The sequence below is a fragment of the Tripterygium wilfordii genome, chromosome 3, assembly GCF_013401445.1.
Source record: "Tripterygium wilfordii isolate XIE 37 chromosome 3, ASM1340144v1, whole genome shotgun sequence".
Classification (NCBI taxonomy): domain Eukaryota; kingdom Viridiplantae; phylum Streptophyta; class Magnoliopsida; order Celastrales; family Celastraceae; genus Tripterygium; species Tripterygium wilfordii.
Genome location: NC_052234.1, coordinates 12,580,239 through 12,594,089, shown reverse-complemented (window position 1 = coordinate 12,594,089; position 13,851 = coordinate 12,580,239). Strand labels below are relative to the sequence as shown.

Sequence of the window (13,851 nt, the reverse complement as noted above, 5' to 3'; positions counted from 1 at the left end):
TATGTATGTTATTTTATTTCTCACAGATTTAATCAGATCACATAAAAATTAATTTTTTTTCGTTTTTATAATTTTAATTTAAATATTCAAATTAAAGTGTTATTTTTTAATTTAAATATGTCATAAATAATTTAATTTTTACACAAACCAAACATAAATAAGTAAACAATAATGTTTGACAATGACAAGGAATGAAAATGCCATAAAACAACTTTCATGACATTCTCTTTCCATTTTCATCTTCAAATCCGCAAACGAAACCACCCATAAGATACCATGATGGTCCTATTCTAATTCTGTGAGGACGCAAAATTACTTCTCATTGACATGCCAAAGACCACTTGCAATTTCTCAGTCAATTCGTTACAAGTAAAATGAAATACCTAACACGTTTTGTTTATGCCATTTTCAAAGCTTACCCCACTTGCATCTTCTTTGGCTGCATTTTGCAAGATATTCATTTAAAGAATGGACCTCCATAAATAGTGCATGCAAATCACTATCTATATACTTAATGATTCATGTGAATTTTGCCTTACAAGAAATTCATGTGAATTTTGCCTAAAAGGAAGTTGTGAGTTTGAGTTTCATTATTATCCGAGTCCATTCATAGAATTATGAATGTTATTGCTTGACACACGTGGTTTATACGAGCATATAAATTTATCCCGTGCATACCCAAAAGATAATGATAGTAGGTTCCCTCATAACCACTAAGCTCAGAACTGACCAACGCCAAGACTTTCCTACTACAAGGCTGGTTGGTTAGAATAGTTCTAGATGGCTAACGAAATTGAACTGAATAAAACGGTTTTGAAATGTTATTTACTTTTTTTTCCAATTCTTCGGTCTACATGAATTGCGGAACCAATTTTTAGATCGGTGTACAGAATTGACTCGTGTCATTGTGGAATCTAGCTCGAAATCAAGGCCAGATACAAATTCAAAGCTAAAGTCAATTGACCCGATTAGAAATTTAATTAGGAGGAATTCTCATCCCTAGTTACAGAATCTGATGTATTTATCCATGTTTCGTGACCAGATACTTTTGGTTAAATTACAGTAAAATCACAGCCACATGTACTCAACAACTATAAACAAATCGATTAACAATGCAGTTGTGGGAATAATTCGGACTTTAACGTATAAGACGAAGGCGGCTTTCGACATCTTGGGTTAATTAGACGCCACGTTTGAATGTATTCCGTGTAGGATTTCCACATTTTTTTTTTTATTTCTAGTTGTAATAATTGTTGCCTACACAAGGGTTTGAATAAAGTAATAAACTGCTGACAATAAAAATAGATATTGCATCTAGGGAACAAACTCTCATCTCTAGAAGAAACCCACAATCATAGAAAAAGAAGAACGGCGGGACTCTTCTCACACCCCTCTTTTACTTGTTTACCCCCTTATGAAATGACACCATATTTTAATATAATAAATCACCGAGAACCACACAAAGTTTGAAGTTCATGGAAGAGGCTCTTCTTCCAAGAAAATAGAAATACTTTTTGTTTGTGGTTTTGTTGAGAGAGAGATAAGGCATGTTAGACAAAGTTTTGACACAAACAATAATATGTGGGTTTCCCTTCTTTGCTTCTCTTCCTCTTTCAGAAGCTCTTTCTCTGGCTCTGTTGTTATTGCGCTAGAGAGAAAGTGGAAGATTTGTTGTTTTCTTTTTTGGGATTGAGGGTTTTGAATCTCAGCTAGAAGTGCTAGCTACTTAAGCCAATAAAAACAGAAAACACATTCAAATGACAAACTTGAGCACGACAAACATGGAGTTTCTGGGTTTGGTTTTGAAAATTGCAGGGATTTTGGTTATGGGTTTCGTCATCTTCTATTACTAATGGCCTCCAATAAGTGGAGAAAGAGACAGGGCAAATCAAGGAAGCACTAAAAAGCCAGTTTGCAGAGTGGGGTGGGGAGGGAGAAGAAGACAATAAATGTGTTGCAGTCTCTCTCACATTCTCGATTTTTGAGTCTGAAAGAATAACTTTTCATTGGACTAATTTACCCTTATTTGACACTGAGAATAGGCTAGACATAAAAAAAACAGAACACAAATTACGAGACCCTATTGAAGCAGTCTTTTCAATAGGGGTTAAAATAACAAAAATGAGGGTGTGAATAGCAGCACCAAAAGAAGAAACTTATATGGGAAAGCAACTGATGGATTAAGATTGATGTTTGTGCAAAGCAATATAATATACATCAAATCACCCACCATATGATTGAACATCTTATCTTGCTCACTATGATGACGCCTTGTCTGCGTGGCTCCACTTCTATATGTTATCATTTTTGATACCTTATCTTGGTCCCTGACGCGATTGACATTAAACTTGTATTCTGCCTAGTGTGGAGCATTATTTGATATGCCACCCTCACACTAGGGACACTAATAAAATGTTGGATATTGAATTGTAATGGGCCTATTTTGAGCATAATTAAGTGTGGGACCCGCATGTCCTTTGGGATGGTCCAAGATTAAGTACGTACATCTCAAAGTGTAGATGAGTGTAATACACTTGGATTAGAAAACTAATATCAGGTGAATGAAAAATTGATCCCAAAAAATATACGCATGAAATGGTGTAAGTTGATGTTGTAAATCTTAATCCCTATTTAATGGATTGTAAACTCAAGAGTGAATTTATGAACTTGGACCCAAGGGCACTCAAGTTTGTTGGTGGGAAAGTCTTACATGGACTTATGTATGGGTTGGGCTTGGCTAGGCCCATTGACATTACTTGTCAAGATTTGACCAAGCCCAAGACCAACTTAAGATGATAATCCAATTAAACATGTGGCAAGTCTTTTCTTTGATTTAGTCATGTTCAACCCTGATTTAAGGAGAATCATGAGGAGATCATGGTTCAGTATGTAACCGAACCCGTCTCAACTAATAGCCGAGATTTGGGCCACTAGGAAACTGATTTTTTGAGGCCTTTTAATAGCCAATTTCGGCTAGGAAAAGGAATAGAAGCTTTCTGCTACAGGTTGGTCCTTTTCAGTACACTTCTAAACAAGCTTTCTATTCTTCCTCCTTGCGTCTTTGTCATCTTGAGAGAGAGTTTCTTCGATTCTTGGTTCGCCGTTACATTAACTGCGTGCTTACGTTAACGTGTTACCAAAGAGGTATGGGAGGTGAAATTGTTGTGACTACAAGCACAGAGGCAGGACAATTAATCACTTTAAGGTCAGAGGTGAACACCTCGACTTGGTTTATGTTTCATTCTTGGGGTATGTATTAGATTCATATTAGTATATGTATATTGTGTGAACATTTTTGACGTGTTTATTTTCTTAAGTACAAAAAAAAAGTTATTTTGGTACACCGGAACATAAAATACTAAGCTGTCAAGTTGGTGAAATGTCACTTTTTAAAAAAAAAGGGAGGGGGATTTGAACCCAGATCATTAGGAGAGAGGATCATGGATCCATTCACTGAAAAGTAAATCATGAATAACAAATGACAATTTAAAAGTATTTCATATAGAGAAACATAGACACTTGCTATATTCATCGTACGGTGATCTCGCATGGTATCGGAAGAATAAGCCATGAGTTATATGGCCATATGGAAAATAATTATCCACCAAAAGAAAGAACAACATTGAAAACATTTGTATGAGAATAACAGGACAACATGAAAGCTTAGACTCTTATATGGGTGGGGTGTGAGACTTGCAAAAGTTTCTTCTACTTGAACCCAACTTTCCCTTAACTTTCTTAACAACATTTTTAGAAAGGAAATCCTAATTATGCACCGAAAAAGAAAAAGAAAAAACATCTATGAGAGAGATTCAGAGAGTAGCAACCAAAGTGGTGGGAGTTGGTATTGCAGTTTTACAGATGAGGATGCGCTATCCATTGTTCTTACTGATTTTCTTTTTCAATCGTAGCTGTAGCATGACAGATATCCATGTAGGATATCATTTTACACTTGCAGTCATTCCAGAGTATACCACAGTATTCATTGGAAAGGCTTTCCTGCTAGACTAACCAAATGGAGCCCAATTTTGAGTTGCATTGAGCATTGAATCCAGTGATGGACAGTATTCATGTTCTTTGGAAGTATTTCTGGCATCGAATCCATTGTGTAATTCTGGTCATTATTTGCACTTCTACGTGACAGATAAATGTGTGTTTGAGCTCACAGAAAATGGAGATTTGTGGTTGAAAGGGTTGGGACAACAAGTGGGATGGGGAACTGGAACTTTTGGTCAAGGTGTAGAGGTAAAATTATGTTAGAATAGAAACCAACAATTCTCCTGATCATACTTTCTTCATCAAGAATTCTAGTTTATAATTATAAGCGATTCTATCTCATCATCAATACAATCATTGTTCACCTTATCTCTCGCAATCCATTTGATGCAGACAGTGCAATACTGAAGACAGGTAATCTAGCCCTGGCTGACGCTTTGAACTCCATAAAATTTCAGAGCTTCAATTTTCCAACAGACATAATGCTCTGGGGTCAGAGACTAAATGTAGCTATTCACTTGACTTCTTTTCCCAGCAACTCAAACAAATTCTACACCTTTGAAATTCAACGTGACAGAGTAGCTCTGTTCCTAAATTCTGGCAAGTCAAGCTATTCTTACTGGGAATTTAAGCCTTTCAAGAACAGAAACATCACATCTCTTGAATTGGGTTCAGGATGGCTAGAGTTTTTCAATGATAAGCATAAAACTATCACACAGATCTCTTCACAAAGACTTGAACCACTAAGATTTTTAGCACTAGGGAATACAACAGTCAACAGGTAATATGGGGCTTTATTTCTACACATATAAAGAGTGGAAGTTTAAGGTTGCATTTCAGGCACTCAACATCACATGTGATATTCCCCTAGCATGTAAACCTTATGGAGTCTGTACCTTATCAAACGCGTGCTCATGCATCCAACTTATGACCAGGCAAGTCATGATGAATTCTAATTGTGGTGATGGAATTCCTGGACAATTCAGTGATGAAGGTCACGCAGAGATGCTGGAATTACCAGGTGGCAGGTGGCATCAGCATACTGAGGAATGGCACCAAAAAGGTCAATGTTTGCAAGGAAGAAGTGTACGTTTGTGCATAAATGACTGCAAGTGTCTTGCAGCTTCATATTCCTCCAGTGAGTGTTTTATCTACTGAGTGGTCGTAGGCATTAAACAATCCAAAAATGCAGCTGGATTGAGTTACATGGTCAAGTCTCCCAAAGGAACCATATAAGTCATGGCAAGCCTAAGGTGAAGAAATGGATCTTGGTCATGTTACAAGTGATTGATGGTTTGATTATTCTTCTAGTTGTGGGAGGCCTCAGTTACCATTTGGTTCGGAAGAAAATAAAACGTTCATTGCATACTACAGTACTTCTTGAGATCTCGTGGATTCAATTAAAGAAATCAAGACCTTGTTTCAATTTTTTCAGGTTGACATGAAAAAAAAAAAAAAAAAAAAACCCAACACACACACACAATTTTGGTTGTCTTCAGCAGTTTGATTCTCATATGCAATGACATTCCAAACCACAATTCTCCTAGAATTATTGAGAAATTCAGTACAACAAACAAAGACTAATAGAATAAACTATACAGTCACAGACATATCCCAAACAGAATTTACATAGCAATAAACAGATTAAAACGCCAAGCACAAAACAGTATAGACACCGTACAAAGATTACCTGTTTAGTAAACAACCAACACACGGATTTAGTGAAATGCATCTTAAAATTAGATTAAATAGCGTCTAATCCACTTTGTGAAATCAAGGATGGAGAAGTTCCTCAAATATGTTTGCGTCATATCAAAATATTTAGCAAGAAAAAGCAAATTAAAGGCCTCCAAATCAAAATCGAAGCAATAGCATGCAATGCACTTCGTAAAATCAAAGATTGAGAAGTCGCTCAAATATTTCTGCTTCGTATCAAAATATTTAGCAAGAAAACGTAAATTAAATACCTCCAAACAAAAATCGAATCCATCCATATTAAGATTCTCAAAAGTAGAAGAGAGGCGGAGATACTCACAGAGAGATTCGTTCAAAGTTAAAGACCATGTGAGGGAGGAGACATTAGCGCCAGTAATTCAAACCAGTTGAGTGATGAGTCGGTCGCAGCTCATCAGTCATGAGTGTGGAGAAGCAGCGAAACTGCGAAATAGGGACGCCACCTCTAGTGGGCTTTAAGAAAGCCCTTAAATCTTAACTTGGGTTATATATGGGCTTCACTATAATGTGGGCTCACATTTGGGCTCCTGAACAAAGTCGTGCTTTCCCTCCACTTCATTGTTCTCAAATTTGGGCTTCACCACTAGTGGGTTTTAAATGGACCACCATTAATAGCGGCGCCCTTTGAGTAATACCATAATAAGCTGGTGCTTATTGGGCTTTCCATTTGGACTTCAACCACTTGGGCTATATATGTGCTTCACTCTAAAGTGGGCTCAAATCTTATACGTTAATTAGTATGAGCTTAATCACGGGATTTACCGTTAAAAAATGGGGAAAATCGCAGGATTTTCTTACTAATCTTTATACGTTAATTAGACAATTAGTATGAGCTTAATCACAGGAAATCAAGGGATTTACGGTTTAAAAAAAGAAAAGAATCGCCTTAATTAATTCATTATGCCAATTAAGGTTGAATATAACGTTGTTATGGAAACACAACTGTCGATGCGTGAACACAGACTCAAGAGGGTAGGTATGAATTAAATTATATAAACGAGGCCTGTGAAATTGAACCTTAAGAAATTAAATCTAGAGCAAGAGAAATGATGAATCCACTTTCTCTTAGTCGCCTCCTTTTGCAGACAATTGTGCTCTCTGTTATTGTTCTCAGTGGAACGCTCGTCACAGCAGATAACGAGTCTTTGATCGCAAAAACCTGCAATCAAACCGATTATCCTCAAGATTGTACATCGAATTTGGATTCAGACCCGCGGAGCGCCCACGCAAAAGATATCAAAGAGCTCGCGAGGATTTCGCTTGAAATTTTGGCGTCGAAAGTCAATAACACGGCATCAGCGTTTCAAAAGGCACTCGTCGGTGAACGTGAGTCGTACGAGGAGTGGTCCTATGTGATGGTCTGCACGTATGGATACAATAGTAGCAGAGTCAACATGACAAACAGTGTCAGACTAGTTGAAGGAGACAAGTACCAGGATGCGTATAAGGAAGTTGAAGCTGTCAAGAGTGAAACCACTCATTGCATGAGCTTTCCATTAAGCGAACCAAATCTAGTTGATATTAATACGAAGTTGTTTAGATTCCTAGTGGATGCCATGGCTGTAGTTCGTCTCCTTTTCTAGCGGATGACGGCTTCACTCAAATCATGTTGTGTGGGTCTCCTTTTCTAGCGGATGACGGTTTCACTCAAATCATGTTGTGTGGGTTCATCTTTACGGGAAATTTGATTCATAATTATGTTAAGTAAGTGTGGTCATGTTTGATATAAAATAAAAAGTGAGCATTTTGTTGGTCTATAATAATCTATGCATAAAACGGGCCTGAGATATTTTGCTGTGGCCCACTCAAATGGACGCGCCAGTAGATAATGGGCTTCTTTCAGGGCTAAATTATTCCGAATGTCAACCAAGAGACAAGTCGAGAGGTTTGAAACTTGACCGAAGGACAATCATTTTGCTAAGCCCGGGCCAGTATAAACAATGTTTATACGCATGTATTTGGATCTGCGGTGGGCCTGAATTTTAGTGCTGGAGCCCACTCAAAAGTATCCCAAACGGAACTGTGGCCTGGGCTGTCTGTTGATAATGGGCTTCTTGGTTGTGAGCCTCAAAGCTCGGATAGTCATCACTTTTGGTAGGGCCGGGTCAGTAGACTCCATTTAAGTCGTGACCCGTTTTTGACCTCTCGAATTCCGCAGAGGACAAAGAAGCCCGTTGAGCTACATGCTTCCCGTTAGGAATCACCACAGCACCACTAGTGGGTTTTAAATGGACCGTCGGTTCATCACTTTAGTAATATCATAATATGCTGGTGCGTGTTGGGCTCTTCATTTGTATAACCCAATACGAAAGCCCCTAAATCTTAACTTGGCCTATACATGGGCTTCACTATAAAGTGGGCCCAAATTCGGGGCCCGAATAAGTTTATGATTCTTCTCAGTTTTATTGGTCTCCAAAGTCGCCACATCACAACATATTTTTATTTTTATATTTTTAAAACTTATTTGAATTTTTCTTCACCATTAGATGAGAATTATAGATTTTAGAGAATTGCGGAACTCTCATATCCATAATGCATGTCTAAAAGTTAGGAATCTTATTGGTATAGGCTTTAGTATGTGTACATATATATATGTGTGTATAAATGCATATCGTATAGATAAGCACATTGCCTTACCCAAGGCCGCATATGGAGATAAGATCATTGAAGTTCGTTCTGTATGTTTTTGATGGGACAGTAAACTTTATTCCCTATATTTATTTTTTGATTTAATCATGCATGGATGACCTCCTAAATATATGTCATAATAATGTCACGTACATATACTGTGCCTGACATATGTACACATGCATAGGCCTCATGATTCAATAAGAGTGTTTTCTGTCACCATCTTCTTGTAACCCTAACGTAAAAAGTTATTGCTTTCTCTCCTATTTTGTTGGGGTTAGAACATCTACTTCAAAGTAAACTATCTTAGCTGTCTATAGTTGCAGAGACCCTATTCATTCAGAAAATGATGACACACACACACATATATATATAATCATGAAGATTGGTTGTTTTCATAGGTGGATATTGTTTTATTTGGTTAAATATCCCACATGCGAGGAAACAAGACAAAGACACATTGTAGAATACCCTCCACACAATACACCAAGTTTATTCTTCTTACCATAATTCTCGACTGGTTAGCTTTACAAATTTAAGGTGCATGGATCATTGTTGTGTTTCGAAACTAGAAAGATAGCCCGTGAACCTTGATGTCACAAATCTTTCACGTCACAACAAAGACGTGGCATGTTGGCATGTATTCCCATGGGACCCATCGGGTTCTTATCCTTCATTTGGCTAGTTGTCATAGCTAACACTTCGAGATCATAGACCCCACCTTTGATAGCAAGTCCTAACCCATTAAATCTAATTTACTTATTTACCCTAATGAATTAACTATAGACCACCATCACCATGAATTATTTCAACAAATTAATCTAAAACACGAAACGAATATAATCATACCTTTTTTGAAAACATGCTTTGATAAGCATACTGGCAATATATTAATAGGATATACACACACACACACACACATATATATAAAAGTATATCTTTTGTGCCTTTGATTTGAATTTTATTTCAGCATTTCTCATTTTGTATACTCATTGTTATCACCAAATAGGACATCTTGGGTGCATATCAAATTCTTTAAAATGCTATAAGATTGTAAATTTCGATATTGACAAATATACATAGCTGTCAAGGAATTGCGAGTCTTGTTTTCGAGCACACGATGTCCTAATTTGTCTACATATATACATACATACAAGCACTGTTGATGCTCTCTTGTACTTAAAAAAGCTGTCTTTGTTTGGTTAATTGGAACCAATCTCCCCGTGAAGTTGAGCACCAACGGAACTGAAGAAGTGACGATCCATATTACCATCCATATATATATATTCCAAACAAATAGAGTGCGTAGTAAGAAAATAAAACCTTATATAAGTTCTGAAGAATATTAATTAATTACTCATAGACTCTATAAAGGCTAAGAGGACCAAATTGGAACTAGGGCAAGCGACAAGTGAAGTGAAGAGCAGGTTATGTATGTTTGTCATTGACTGTTTTCTTGTGATGATTAATGGACACACATGTGAATAGAAAAAAAAAACGTACCTTGTAATAAGTTTGTGAATATTTGGAACCTACACCACATTATTAATAGTTCACCTTTTCTTATTTATGAATAATATGTTTTTGACTTAAGTCTGCATGCATGATCCATGCATATAGTGTATGAGACCCCATTACATAATTTGTGAGTAATTGTTTAATTAATATAATTTTGATCACCAATTTTGGCATTCGTAGCACTAACTACATTGCATTTTATGGAAACAACAGTAATTGAAGGGTTGGGGATCACATATATGAAGAGATCGAGAGGGGGCACGTGAGGTGTATGTGTGTGTGTGTGTATATATATAATGTATGTACGCGTAATTGGAAGGGGGAATCTGCTCGTGATTGGAGACATCGAAAGCAGTGCAAGGAAGCGTCAAAGGATGTTTAGCTGTGAATCCCTCCAAACACTTCTCACGGGGGTTTCTTATTATCTCTCATTTCTTTGTCCATCTAATAAAACCAGCCTCCATACATACCAAAATGTCCCCACACGGCTTCTTCATTTTTGTTTCTACTCCTTGAATAATTTCCCTTTTGTTAAAAAAATAATAAAAAAATGATGCATGTAGGTTTTGTGTATAATTCCTTATACTAATTAATAAGCCTAAACCACTATTTCTTGGATGTGATAGTGTGTGTATATCCTCCACTTGTTTTGATGCTTTTGTTTTTTAATTAGGTGTGTGATTTATGTTGGCTAGAGGGGAAGAGTGGGTCATATGTCATTTCGCAAGTTAGATGGGAGAAGCTCGGATTATTCTAGGTAGGGATATTCAAAATTACTAATCATAATTGAATCGACCGATAATCAAACCGATAGATTAGTTATTTTATAAATATTACATATTTCTTTAAAAAATCGATTGATAATCGAAAAACCAAAATAACCAACCATCAGTCGGTTAAATTTATGTGGAAAAAAAAACAACCGTGGTCGCCACTAATTCTAGGTATCGATATGAAAATTAATGGAAATGTAAAAAAAGAAGATGAAGTTAGTAGTTAATTAGTTCACACAACAATGATAACAAATTAAAATTCAAGTTTCATGGACTTATTGTCTATAAACTAATTATGATGTTAACTAGAAATAATGATGGTGACTTTTAATTAGCAAGAACAATAATATTGGATTTAATAGTATCATTGCGAAAAAATGGTAATTGAGGAAACCCATATACATCATATATTTCGCTATATATATGTATACATACTCACCATATATTGTAACATTTACATACATGTTGTCTTGATCATACAAAATGAATGAGGGGTAATATTGTAACTTCGATATTGCAGAAATGAATTTCATATGGGGAAACGACATACTCATGCAGGAACAAAACAAGAAATCAAGTAGCCGAGGGAGGTCGTCTTTTTCCTTATAAACGACTCTTCAACAAAGCTTAATCACCGTGAAAGAAAAAAAAACTACAGAAGGGAAGGGACTCTCAAAAAAAGAGGTAGAAGAGAAAGAAGAAGAAAGAAAGAAACACATGGACTCAACATCAAAGGAGAGAAAGAGAGAAGATTTATATCAGAAATACCAATTACTTCGTGACGCCACCAACTCTACTGCTGTAATTACCCTCCTCAAAACTCTCTGTATGCATTAGGGTTTCAATTAAGATCTCTCATCTTATATATTATTTACTCGATATATCTGTAAATGAAAGATTGAACCCTATTTTGTTCATCTAGAGTACTCTTATACCTAACAGATTGTGGAAGTTGGGATTTGCTTTGTTCGATCGTGTATTAACACTGTATTTTGCTGATTTTGGGCAGATGAACAAAGCTTCAATCATAGTGGATGCATCAAAATATATAGAGGAATTGAAGAACAAAGTGGAAGAGCTAAGCCAAGAGAGTATTGGAAGCACTTCTACTTCACAAGTTTCAAATGCCCCAAATCCATTACCCCTGGTACGTACGTAATTTAATACTATCTACCTTATATATGAATCTTCCAATCCTAATTAATTATTTGTTCAAATTAATTAAGAACGAAATGATTCATTGGGATTATAATAATTTTGTTTTTATACCGCAGCAGGTTACGGTGGAAACCCTAGCCAACGGTTACCTAATTAACGTGTTATCTGAAAGGAATTGCCCAGGCTTGCTTGTCTCCATTCTTGAAGCGTTTGAGGAGTTGGGGCTTGATGTGCTTGATGCTAGCGTTTCTTGTGCAGACACTTTTCAACTTGAAGCTGTTGGACAAGTAAAAAAACAATTAAACCTCTTCTCTCATAAGTTTCTGTTCCGATTGATCAATGAAACTTAAATTATTAGCTGCACATATGCACGTAATAATTCGATTGTTCATACATTTAACTAGTTTTTAATTAGAACTCGCGCGAATCTTGAGACTTTTTTCCTGTAATATATGGATCGATGTGAGACAAATTAATGGGATTGCATGCTTGGATTAATTTATATTGAAGGATTGGTGTCATAGTGTGTTTTACCCATTAGATGGGTTAATTAATTTGGTTGAACTTTTTAGTTGAATAAGCATAATTAACTGGATCGATCCCTAGCTAATATATGTATTACGTTAATGTTGCAGAATCAAGGGAGTAATATTGACAGCATGGATGCTCAAGTGGTGCAGAATGCAGTGCTGCAAGCTATTGAGAGCTGGAGTAGTAGTGAAACTGGATTTTGATTAATTAGTTTCATCTTCTCCTTAATTTCTCTCCTCATAGTAGAGAAATATCAGCTGGTAATCAAGACATATATGGAGAATGAACATGCAAGCAAAGAGTCCTTCACCATTAATAAATTTTGTTGATTTTTTATCAACCAAATCTTTATACCAGTCTTGGTTAGGAGGTTTGCATTCAAAGAGTGCACCTTTACTATATCTATATATGGAAATGTACTTCAAGTTTGTGTCAATGAAAATATATATATGTACGCGCTATGACCTTCTCATAAGTATCATACAATCAACTCCCTCTTCTCTATATATTTATGAGTTCAGAGACATGTACCATTGCTCTTTCGATTGGAGTTACGCTTTGATGGCGTTGTGTACATGCGACATTTTAGAGTGTGTTCGGATTGAAGAATTTTGGGGGAGGGGAGGGGAAGAGAAGGAAAAATGAGTTTTTTTGGATAGTTTGAAAAAAGTAAAGGGGAGGGATTTGGAGAGGATTGAAAGGAATATTTCATCAAACTTCTGTCAAAATACTTTCTCCCCAAAATGAGGTCATTTGAAGGGAATAGATGTCTAATCAAATTATTTATAAGTTAAAAATATATTTTATCATCGTACATAATACTTAAACATAAAAATAAAGATATATTAGTAAATTAAACTAAATTTTTTTTTTCTCTTTCCAAACTTGGGGAAGGAAATGTATTATACCTTCCCTTTTCTTCCTTCCCTTTCTTTCTATTCCCTTCTCTTCCTTCCCTTCTCTTCTCTTCTCTTCCCTTCCCCCAAATCCATCAATCAAAAAACATACTCTTAAAGTCCTCATTGTCACGGAGTAATTATCAATGGTCCTGGTATACCATGTCGTTCATTGATGTGGAGCACTTGAACTAATGAGATAATGTCAATTCACATACGGCTTATATATGTATTTTGTGAAATTTGAATTAGAAAACACTTATCTCCATTCCCAATTACTCATGCATTTTCATCAACTGCTTGTGAATTTACATCATGATATTGAATTATTGGTCATGGTACATCACATCAGCATATGACATGTTGTGTCAAGACCATTGAATAATTTTTTTAGAGTGCGTAACATATAATCTTTTTATTTTATTTTTAAAACATAATCTCACAGTTAAATTCATGCATACTTATCCTTTGTTATTTTTCTATAATTTTTTTAAAAAATCATTTGATAAATTAAAGTTGTTAATTGGACACCCTCCAATCATGAGAGCTGGATCTTTTCCTACTCATGAGCCTTCCATGTCTCTATCTCTGAAAAGCCTAACCAATTAATTTTGAGC

At 35.9% G+C, this 13,851-nt stretch overlaps 2 protein-coding genes and 1 pseudogene across 3 annotated transcripts; all 3 read left to right on the top strand.

Moving 5' to 3' along the window:
* The first annotated feature begins 2,634 nt into the window (after positions 1–2,634).
* LOC119995667 lies at positions 2,635–6,134 on the top strand (annotated as a pseudogene).
* LOC119995666 lies at positions 6,131–7,313 on the top strand. The gene is made up of 3 exons (XM_038842168.1): positions 6,131–6,178; positions 6,643–6,702; positions 6,816–7,313. Exons 1-3 carry the CDS (start codon positions 6,131–6,133, stop codon positions 7,311–7,313), a joined length of 606 nt encoding a protein of 201 aa, XP_038698096.1.
* A 3,895-nt stretch (positions 7,314–11,208) lies between these two features.
* On the top strand, positions 11,209–12,833 carry LOC119995325 (transcription factor SCREAM2-like). Of its 2 annotated transcripts, none has more exons than XM_038841797.1 (4): positions 11,209–11,450; positions 11,659–11,796; positions 11,927–12,094; positions 12,443–12,833. In XM_038841797.1, exons 1-4 carry the CDS (start codon positions 11,367–11,369, stop codon positions 12,539–12,541), a joined length of 489 nt encoding a protein of 162 aa, XP_038697725.1. In that variant the 5' UTR covers positions 11,209–11,366; the 3' UTR covers positions 12,542–12,833. The 2 variants fall into 2 exon arrangements, with proteins under 2 accessions (XP_038697725.1, XP_038697724.1); XM_038841796.1 differs by having other exon boundaries at positions 11,210–11,450; positions 11,924–12,094.
* Positions 12,834–13,851: the final 1,018 nt, after the last annotated feature.